The 11081-nt window shown below is 36.7% G+C and overlaps 1 protein-coding gene across 3 annotated transcripts; it reads right to left on the bottom strand.

Moving 5' to 3' along the window:
• Positions 1–381: 381 nt before the first annotated feature.
• Positions 382–10183, bottom strand: LOC126161312 (uncharacterized). Of its 3 annotated transcripts, XR_007534889.1 has the most exons (7): positions 10030–10183; positions 7331–7424; positions 5026–5177; positions 4776–4922; positions 1925–4655; positions 1694–1819; positions 382–1597 (listed from the first exon to the last, which is right to left on the bottom strand). XR_007534889.1 is itself a non-coding variant. In XM_049917066.1 (5 exons), exons 1-5 carry the CDS (start codon positions 10126–10128, stop codon positions 3840–3842), a joined length of 1308 nt encoding a protein of 435 aa, XP_049773023.1. In that variant the 5' UTR covers positions 10129–10183; the 3' UTR covers positions 1849–3839. The 3 variants fall into 3 exon arrangements, 1 of the variants encoding a protein (XP_049773023.1); XR_007534890.1 differs by lacking the exon at positions 7331–7424; XM_049917066.1 differs by lacking the exons at positions 382–1597; positions 1694–1819 and having other exon boundaries at positions 1849–4655.
• Between the last annotated feature and the right edge of the window lie 898 nt (positions 10184–11081).

Below are 11081 nucleotides of genomic sequence, written 5' to 3'. Positions count from 1 at the left end.
TGTGCCTTTTCAGTCAAACAGGTTTGAGGAAGATGGCTGAATATATACCAAATGACATGAAGAGATTTCTGGGCATGTGGCAAGGAATTTCAGAATCACCAACAGAGAATTTACAGATCATACAAAAGAGATAGCGAGGCTTCTCAGAGAAACGAATATGCATCACCGTACGTTTAACAGCAGTGGCTATTGGTACATGAAAAGTGAGTGGAAGCTTATGAGAACAAGGGCAATTTTGATACCATTGACATTACAAGTGGAGTTGAAGCCATGAACAAGATTGTAAACATTTTTTTCCTAAAATGGAACACAGATGGGACCTTCAATGGGGCTACTAGGGATATAAGAAATCAATTTCTTCCAAGCCTAATTAGAAAGTACTGTCTGCAGAATTCTGCCATCAAATCATAACAGACATGTTCCACTGTTTTTTCATTTTTTTTTTTAAATGAAGTTTGTGAAACATGTCATACAGTGATATGCACCAGGGAAAGTTGAGTTAACTGCAAGATTAGTGAATGTGAAGTTGGACAATGTTTTGTATGGAGAGTACAATGTTCAAAGACTGTAATTATGTTGTAAGCTTTGCTCTACCAAACTGCGCATGTGAAGATTTTAAGATATATAAATACCCATGCAAGCATTTCTTTGCAATCTTTATTTTCTATCCAGAGTGGGGTTTTGATAAAATACCAGAAAGCTGCAGGAATAGCCCATTAATCTGTCTTCACGAGATGTACAGGTTTGGTTTCAGAAGTGTGTGTGCAGTAATTTCACATGAAGATAGTAGCAATGAGGACACAGTTGAGGAAACACACAGAGCATCACACTGATACCTTAACCATTTCTTTGCAGCAATTTGAAGTGAAGGTGTTGTTCAAACAGGTTTATAATCTCACATACAACTGTATCAACAGTGAAACATTATGAAAAGTACTTGAATCACTCAGCAACTGTGTGCCAGATTTGCAGTTAGCAAACCCTGAAATTTGTGGTCTCCCCACAGCTGTGCCATCAAATTCCCAACAATAATATTAAGTAAGATGCCATTACTTTTACAGGGCCTGGCATAAAGACCCCTCTCATTGTAATGTTCATATATTTGTGCCTTAATGGATAATTAACTACTAAGGAATAGATCACATGGAGGTCATAGCATTCCATTTGAAGGATCAAACAATAAGAGCTATCTAAAAAATACAAATAAGGGAGATCTTTATGCCAAGTTCTGTAAGCAAACTTTGTCACACATTTGAATTTTTAAGTAGCAGTAGTGAAAAATATTTATCTGTGGAAAGTTAATAAGGTAGTTGTATTGACCGTGATTTGTATTTCCTTTACCCAAGCAACAATGTCTACTTCTCATTACAAGAAATTCTTGGATTGTTGAGAAACCTGTCAAAAATTACAATCAAGTTGCAAACATTTATGTGCCACAACAAATGGCAGTTTGATACACACGTGAAATACTACATGGATTGTTTTCCTTCAAGAATACTATCAATCTTCCAAGATATCCTTGGAATATAACAGTCTTGATGCAATCTGGTGTGAATTTTCCCATAGACTGAAGGCCAGAAATCCATCGTAACTGAACCTAACAAATAAATTAACAACAAGTAATTGAGTTATGCAACATGAAGACAACTGATACACATGATTTCAATGCACAATTCCAAAATTTAGTACTCACTTCTTTTGGTGCCCAATGACATTGCTCACCAGCTGCAATGCCCAGAACTACTTTATAACTGAATTTAATAAACATTACTGGTATTCCAGTAACAGTAATTGCTTCTGTGTGGTAACTGCCGTAACTCTGCAAAGTTATTAAGAACATTAGAACCAAGGTGGTAGATATCCAATATGTAGGTAACTGATACACATTAAGCTTCCAAAGCAAATAAAAAAAGTCAATCCTTACTTCATTTGGTCCCAATGGCATTGCTGACCAGATACCATATCAAGGAAACAGCACACTCTTCTGTCAGAGTGATACTGGGCAATCTCACATGTTCATTAACAGGGCAGTCTTTATCTTTTTCTCTGTTTCACGTGAATCACTAGACATGTATGAGAGCAAGTGCATTCTTACTTGTAAAAAGAAATGCAAAATCTTTTCTCCATCAGTCATACGAAATCTCAATGCCACTAACATATATCTTATTTATTTTTTTCACCTTTTCAATTCTCAACATTGTCCCATATTTGAATTAACCTAATTTAAAGTTAAAATCTTTTACTTCATATTTTAAAAAGTTTGCAAGTTCTACACTATCATCTAGTTTAATTCCTCAGAAAAATCTTTTCTCTGGTGAAAATAAAAAAATCCAGGATGGAATGTAACAATATTATGAAAAGGAGAGTTGTTGCTGCTCACCAAATAGTGAAGATGCTGAGTCACAGAAAGGCACAACAAAAAGACTGTTGGACTTATCTTTCAGGCAACAAGGGCCTTTTCTAAAGCGCACGCGCACACTCACTCACAAACACACACACAAATGTAGCGACTATCCTTTTTATAATATTTTATCTATTGCTACTTCGAAATTCAAATGTGCAACAAAGTTTAAAAGCAGAGACCAACATAAAGACCTCATAGCATTCCATCTCGAGGATCAGAAATGATGGAGCTTATTCGTATTTTACATAGACAAAGAGCTATCTAAAATTCAAATAAACCGTCATTTCATACCCTTCAAATGGAAAGTTATAATGTGTTTAAGAAAGATCTCTTAAGGCTTTTGGCATCATTCTTCGCTATTGTTTGGAAGTTGATGGCACTGCTAATGGGAGACCACCAACTTCAGGATTTGCTAATTGCAAATCTTGCACACAGTTGCTCAGTGATTCAAGTACTTTTTGTAATGTTTCACTGTTGCTGCAGTTGTATGTGAGATTATAAATTTGTTTACACAGCTCCCTTGCTTCAAACTGCTGCAAAGGAATATTCTGGGTTTGAATAAGACCATCTGTATTTGCTGCCTCGACAGCCTCCTCAACCTCGACAGCCTCCTCAACCTCGACAGCCTCCTCAGCTACTTCAACTGCCTCCTCAACAGCTTCATCACTACTACTACCTTCGCATGAAATTACTAAAGAGCCACTTCTAAAGCCCACCCCATACATTTCATCAAGACAGATTAGTGGACTAGTCTTATAGCTTTCTGGCGTTTTATCAAAACCCCACTCTGGGTAAAAAAATAAAGATTGCACAGAAATGCTTGCATGGGTATTTATATCTCTGAAAATCTTCACATGTGCAGTCTGGTATATCAAAGTTTACAACATAACTACAGTTTTTGGACTTTGCACTCTCCACACAAAATGAACCATCCGATCTCCTACTCACTGATCTTGCAGTTAACTCAACTTTCGCTGATGCATATCGCTGCATGACATGTTTCACAAACTTGTTTGTTTTTTTATGCAAAAACAGTGGAACATCTTTGTTATAAGCTTTGATGGCAGAATTCTGCAGACAGTACTTTCTAATTAGGCTTGGAAGAAACTGGTTTATTATAACCTTAGTAACCCCAGTTAAAGTCCTGTCTGAATTATGTTTAAGGAAGAAATGTTTTACAACCTTGTTCATGGCTTCAACTCCATTTGTAGTGTCAATGGTTGCAAATCTGCCCTTGTCCTCATACGCTTTCACCCATCTTTCACATACCGTTAGCCATTGCTGTTGAAAGTATGGCCATGCACGCTCGTTTCTCCGAGAAACCTCATGCGTTCGCAACTCTTCTACGTGATCTCTAAATTCTCTCTCTGTTGGTGATTCTGAAATTTCTTGCCACATGTCCAGAAATGTCTTCATGTCATTTGGTACACTTAGATTATCCTTTTTTTTTCAACCATCTTCCCCATGCCTGTTTTCGATGGAAAAGGCACAAGTAAACTTTTGTCTGAGGGAATGCTTGCTCAATTGCATTTATCTCCGACTCCGAGAAATCAGTAACCCAATAGAGGGGATTCCAATCCTTGTTCCAGTCCTTGAAAATGTCTAGTGCTTCATGAATGGATCTTGCATTTTCAATTTGAATGAAAAAAAAACCAACAACCAAATAGCCCACATTACTCTTCACAGCTATAAAAAATAAAGGAATATCATATGATGTTGTTTTGTATGTTGCATCTAACAAACAACTACCCCCATATTTCTTCAAAAGATCTCTCTGCCAACTGCTCTGATAGCAAAAAAGTAATGGTTTCACTTCTCCATTGGCTCCCATACAATGTCTATAATAAATCATGTGATTGCTCGAGTCTTTGTGCCACTCATCAACCTGATTCTGCAGTCTAGTCTCGTCAAACAATACTTTATTCGTACCATAAAGGGTCCGATATATGTGACTGTAAATAGTTTTCTCTGTGGGGTAAAAGGTAGTATTCATTTGACCTGGTATGTGTGTCCCAGTGAAATTGATTTCAACAAATCTATCTAGAGCCAACTTAATGACTTTGAGAGATGTCATTCCACTGAGTACTAAGTTTTTGATTTCCTTTACAAGTGAAGGATGTATGTACCCACTTGCTTCAACACTTTCAGTAGCATGTGTGTGTGCACTTGCTGGGGAAGCAGTCAAATAATAACGTAGGTAGCTCTTCGGCGGGCATGGCAATGCCAAATCTTTCTGTAGACTTGCAAGAACCTGTAAGACAAAAATGTATCAATTATTTAATTAAGAGCATTAAAAACAATAGATTTTAAAGTATACTGTCAACTGATCATGTAAAATTTTCTCCAAGCAGAACCCAAACTGGATACTTACTTTTGCCTTGGTATCCCTGTGTTCAGTTGCTGAGTGCATACTGTAATCAGGATACACCCTTATACACTTCATATTTAAAGTTGCTGGGCAGTTGGATTTTCTAGTATCCATGATCCTCAATCTCTTACGAGGAGTCACATGGTCTTCCTAAAGAGGGTAAAGAACTACTATAAAATTTATATAATAAACTTTCCCTGTAACGAACTTGTTTTATGGAAAGTAAGTCTATCTTAACACAGCATGATATTACCAAGTGCTCAGGTACACTAGACTCTTTACTTTTATAGTATTTTGGCCCCAAAACACAGTGCCTTGACCAAACACTCTCCACTGCAAATGCACAACCAAAAAAGGGGATAGGGACATGTCCCTGCATTTGCTTGAAGAAATGCTTTGTTTTACCTGGAACAGTTAATATATTTCTCACAGACAAAAACACAAACATTGTTATTGTTAAATAATTCACATATGTTATTGTTAATTAACTAAATACAATGTGAGAAAACATTTCATTCATTTGATAGGTATTGTCAAAGTTCTGAATTGATGGAAGCAGATTGTCTATCTACTTTACATAGTACTGGAGCAAAATTTTACAGGATGTCACACCTATTGTATCTAGCAAAGAAATGGAACTGTCTGCCATGTGCAATGAGGATACCATACTGATTTCGGGCAACTGAAGTGCTTTATTGTGGTTCCAATAAATGTGGAATTAATATTCTTTGTAAACAAAGGAGATGTGAAGAACACTTATGTAGAAAAATGTAATTACTATAAATGTGGAATTACAAAAAATAAATGTAACTAGGAAGACAATAAAGCTAAACATGCCTGTCAATAGGTTCAATGAGCTGACTACTGTTTTACATATCAACACCACAATTATCGAAAACCATAGAAACCATTTCAACATGAACACAGCAGTATAGATTCATTAAAATTATTTGGTAGTTGGCATCTGTCACTTGTTGCTGAAGTGTTAGCACACCGGCTGCTGCTGTATTATAGGCAACAAACAGAGCAGGTCACTCAGCAAGTGCTGTTCAATTTAATTTTCATGTTAAAAAAAGTAGGTTTAGCTCAGTAGAGGCAAAGCGCAGGTTGGGATTACAAAAGGATGGGAGACGTATACATGTAACTCTGTGCAGTGTTGGAAGTGGCCATTATGAAATAACATGAATATGAAATGCTCTGCTGACAACTGGTTTTGGAGTGACCAATGGCATAACTGTGGCAGATACGACATTTTATAGCCCAGAATTTAAACTCATTGGATAACCTAACCGTAACGTGATGTGCAATATATCCTAGAAAATGGCTGTCAGCATTCTACAGAAGAACTGTTAATCATACTTTGTTCACAACAATTAATACACTGACCATGGGCAGTCGCAGCAGAGCCTCACACCTAATGCTTTTGCCTGGCCTGGCTTGATGGTGAAACATCCAACACTAAGCATGTGGCAGGAAACTAGCTGAAGCTATTCTCTATAAGCAAACTCAAGGGAAAAAAAAAAATTGTATTTCAGTGCTAAAAGCAAACTAATTTCTTCCTTTCTTTAATTATGGCACCTGAAACTGTCCTCACACAAGCTGCATGGACTGCCAAATTACCAACTGATGAGCAGTCCTGGTTTGTATTCAGTTACATGTTATAGGTGACAAGCTGATTTCAAATGAAATAATGATATGAAGAAGGAATATAAGGAATTAAAAAGTAAATACAATGTCGAAAATGACACAGCAGAGTGTTAGAAATAAAACTGCATCCAAACCTATTAACTGAATAAAAATAATGAAGTAATATTGATAATATATTAGTATAAAAAATATCAAAGAATCTGTCAAGACTCAAATCCACAACTTTATATGGATCAGGAATGTTTCTTATCCGTTGCACTATGCCACCACTCTACATTACACTAATGTAAGATTATTTGGTCCCAACGATCATGTGCTGCCTTCAACCAGATCAGCCTTTCACATTATGTTACGATGCTAAAGCTAGCTCTAGCACCATAAAGATATTGTCTTAAAATGTTGTTTAAGGCCAGTCTGGTTGAAGGCAGCAAATGATTGCATGGCGTTCAAACACATCAAGAAAGGAAGTCAGACAAGAAAATGGAAGTGGATTGATCAGCTGTTGTGGCAGTCAGGAAATGGCGAACAGAGATAGTTTGGACCTGACGCATTCAGCACTCTGGAGGAAACCAGCTCCAACAGGAATTGTCAACCAACTAATAATTTTAATCAGCCTATTATCAAATGCAAGTGTGTAAAAATTACTGAATGTATGGCTGTGAAAATGGATAAATGACAAACAAGTCAACACAGAGGAAAATAATTAATACAATTCTGCCTTGCATATCACAACTATTAACAATAACAAAAAGAGTCAATTCCATCAATTGTTAGTGCAGCTTAGAAAGAAATGTCCATTTAAAGTATATATACTATCCCTAATTCCAGCAAACTAAGTTTTTCCTTCAAGTATACATATATGGACTAAAATGGTAAACCACAGAAAGTAATTAATGCAGCAGTTCACTTACTTTTCATAACATCTGAAGATGGCTCTTTAAAACGACTACTTCTCACGCAGTATGAAAACCCCACAGTTTTCAGCTGATCGAGAAGTGTTTCCACCTGAGAATAAAGTGACCAGTAGCATAAACTGAGGGTAACTACACTGAAGGTTAACTGGGAAACATGAATGAAGAGGGAAATTTTAGGCTTTACAAAATTCAGTTATTTAATGTACACAGCCTTTCATCACATCTGATGTTTTTGACAGCTAAAGTAAGTGTTATGTTATTAACCATGGATGAGTTAACAAAATTGGGAGTTCATTTGGTTGCTCTTTTGCTTTTATTCCATTGTTATTCACTGACCACAAATTATGTTACTGTTGACTTCAGTTAAAATTGTGACCATAAAATGTTCTTTCAGTTGTGATTATGATGATGAAAAATATTTTCCAAGTGCACATGAAGTTTAATGACCTAGTTTTGGGGTTAACTGATCAGTGCTTCAGTTAACCTCATTTCAAGCACGCCTTGCCTTATGTCAACAAAAGCTTTATTAAGCATAATAATTATGCATACTATGAATTCCAGGTTTTATATACTAAGAATAAGACAATCACCAATCAAAACTGTCCAGTACAACTGATGAAAGTTGAAACTGGTTAATACATCCATGAAAAAGTTTTTGTAAAAATTCTCCTACAATTGAAAAATATCAGTTTTCGGCTGTCAAACTCTTAACAAAAGTGGAAGACCTCTGACTACATTACTTCAATACAACATCCATTAAGCTTAATCACAAAATCTGCAAGCATCTTGGCACATTAATTTGCAAAGGGATTGAAATCTGTGACAAAGACCTGGGAAAGAGAGCATGATACGACGAATTGCTCACAGAATTCATGAAACTTCCATTACGTACATGACACACTCCCCTCAAAGACCACAACTTATGATTCTGAATAATCATCGTATGAAAAAAAAAAAAAAAAAAAAAACAGCATAATTTTGCATACTCTCCCACATCATACAAGCCATAAGCTATGACTTCTTGTCTTGAAGCCTTACTTAAGTTATTATATGATACAGGAAATTATCTAATGACAAAAGAGCAAAATCAATCACGATCTGGGCTGGTTAGCCATAATTCCTCCTTATCACCAACAGAAATAATACAGCACTTTTAAGGCTTATTTGACTGATACACTCCAAACTTAAAAATAATTTGCCATCTATTTCTACTATAGGTATTCCTGACAAGGTTATAGATGCAGACCTCAACATTTCTCCTCCTTGAGAAGTCAACACTATCCAGCAGAAGAACTGAGATAATATTTCCAGAAGACATTTTGCCTCATCCCAAGTCCTATGTTGTGAGAGGAAAAACTAACAAAAATAAATAAATGACTTAATAACTCACTCCCATCAACATCATCTCCAGTAAAAGCCAGATCAATAGAAGAAATTAAAATAAAATCTAGCAGGGCAATAAGAAAAGAGTGTAGATGTGAAAGAACACCTGTAAGAGAGAAGTTTAACTTTGAGGGCTTCAAAGTGTCATAATGTTCTATACCCTATGAGGACCCATATTCACCAACAAGCATTTCTAAAGACTAAAACAGCTTACATTATCATCAAAATTTCAGTGTGGTGCTGAGAAAATTTTAGATCCTGACAGACTTTGTCTACCAATATAATCCAGCAATCCCAATAGAGTTCCAACATTATCCACACATACTTAAGCAGTGGTAATAATTGAAACATCGTAACATGTATTAATTAAGCAGACAGTTATTACTGAGCAATGGTATCCTGAACAAAAAGTTCTCACTCAGCATCCATCAACAATACACCTTTGCTCAGAATTCAGTAGGGAGGCCAAACATGGTCATGTTTCAACATTTGCATAAAGTGGCATTCATTACAGTGCTATTGATGAAAAAAGTTGTTTCATAGTTGATGTCACTGACCTTGCTGAAACTTTGGTGAGAAACTAAGGATCTTACAGTCATTTGAATTACAGAGCTCCATATCCCTGCATAGACAGTTTTCTAGCTAATCTCTGAATTCAGTACCTCAATGAAATTCAGCTCAGTGCCAGCACAAAGAAAACAGCAGTAATGGATTTGTGAAATTATGCACTGGAGCTGATACTGCAATTAGATAGAACTACGTAAAATTCCTGGGAAAATGCAGGATACTTTTATGTGGAATACAGAGCCCACGCTCTGGCAATGACATTAGCTGCAAATATACTGCTTCTTATTTTCCTTTTGCGTGACTGTTCCCAGGCCCTGAGTCCCATTTTCATGTGTGTGTCTTCTAAATTATGCCATTTACTCGAGACGACGTATGCGCTTGAGCTGCTGCAATGTTCAGTTTCTCTTACTGTAATACATAGATGACGAACTCACAAAACGGCGAATTTTGAAACAAAGTTGCCATTAACTTCCTAAACAGCGATCATTAATTACAATATTCCACGTGTATATGTTACAGTAAAGCTAATGTAACAATGCAGAACCTCACAACGAAAACAAATAAAAAAATTGCATAATACATAAAAAACTCACATAAAAATTGGAATCAGATCGCGGAAAGCGACATATAAAATTTATTAAAATGAAATCTTAACTAGCAGCAGGAAAAAGATATTTTCTAGAGTTCCTAATGTCTCTAAAGGCGCATATTTTTGCCAGCCAATTCTAACATAAAATTATTATTACCTCCTCCAACGAATTACAGTAGCCTGAAATCAGGCCATCCTCTGAAACTCCGAAATCTTTCAGAGCGTCACGAAAGATGTTTTCATACACCTGAGACATTTTGCTCAATAGCGAAAACACAACCACACAAGATTGAAGATACACGGTCAGTACTACTCAGTATGACAGTGAAGAACAAAGCAGACGCTTTTCCCGCTAACTCGATTCGACCACAGATCTCGATCAGTCGACAAGTGTGCAGCGCGTTTATGTATACGTCATTTTGACGTCACTTCCGACTGGTTTTGGACCACAATGATGTGTCTGTTAGGCTTCCCGCAAGTGTCTGCCAACCAAAGTGTGTCAAAGGCTTTAGGAAGAATATGCAGTGCTTCCTAACAACAAATTGCCTCTGATGAGCGTGACATGACAGCTGTTTACATTTGATTCATTTGAGCAGTTGCGGGCTCTTGCGCATGCGCAGTTGAGTCGCCTATGACTAGTACCTTCTCCCGCTTCTGGCTACAGATGTGTGGCTGGGCGCCACTATCCAAATTGCTCCGGTTCGGAAATATCGTAGATCCAGGACTGCTGCACAGAGCAATCTGAGTTGTAGTGGGGAGGTGGGTAGTCTCCACGTGACCTGTATTTACGTTTAGTGATTTTGCTGTTTCCTCTTCGTTTATTGCTCTCACAGTAAATGAAAACAAAACGTACTTCTGTGGCCGGGAGCTACCAAATGAATTAAAATACGTTTGCATAATTACGGAAGGCTAAAATATGTTGTTAGTTTCAGGTTTTATTTCTATCTTTCAGACAGGCAAGCATTAATCACCTTGCAGAACGATGAAGTAATTTTTGTCGGCTTGCTAAAGAGATCTGGCTTTTATTAATATTTTGCGCTGAGGCAGTCAATTTATTTAAAACGAAGTGTTTAATTTCACACTGTTGGCTAGTTTCAACTGTTCGCTGCATTTCAAGTGGACGTTTTCCATCTTCTAGCTCATATGGCGTTATGCCGTAATAAAGAACCAAACATGAGATAATACAGTACTGGTACTCAAGAAAATTCA

The sequence above is a fragment of the Schistocerca cancellata genome, chromosome 2, assembly GCF_023864275.1.
Source record: "Schistocerca cancellata isolate TAMUIC-IGC-003103 chromosome 2, iqSchCanc2.1, whole genome shotgun sequence".
NCBI classification, from domain to species: Eukaryota; Metazoa; Arthropoda; class Insecta; order Orthoptera; family Acrididae; genus Schistocerca; species Schistocerca cancellata.
The sequence above is the reverse complement of the archived record's forward strand: the minus strand, read 5'-3'. Positions and strand labels throughout refer to the sequence as shown.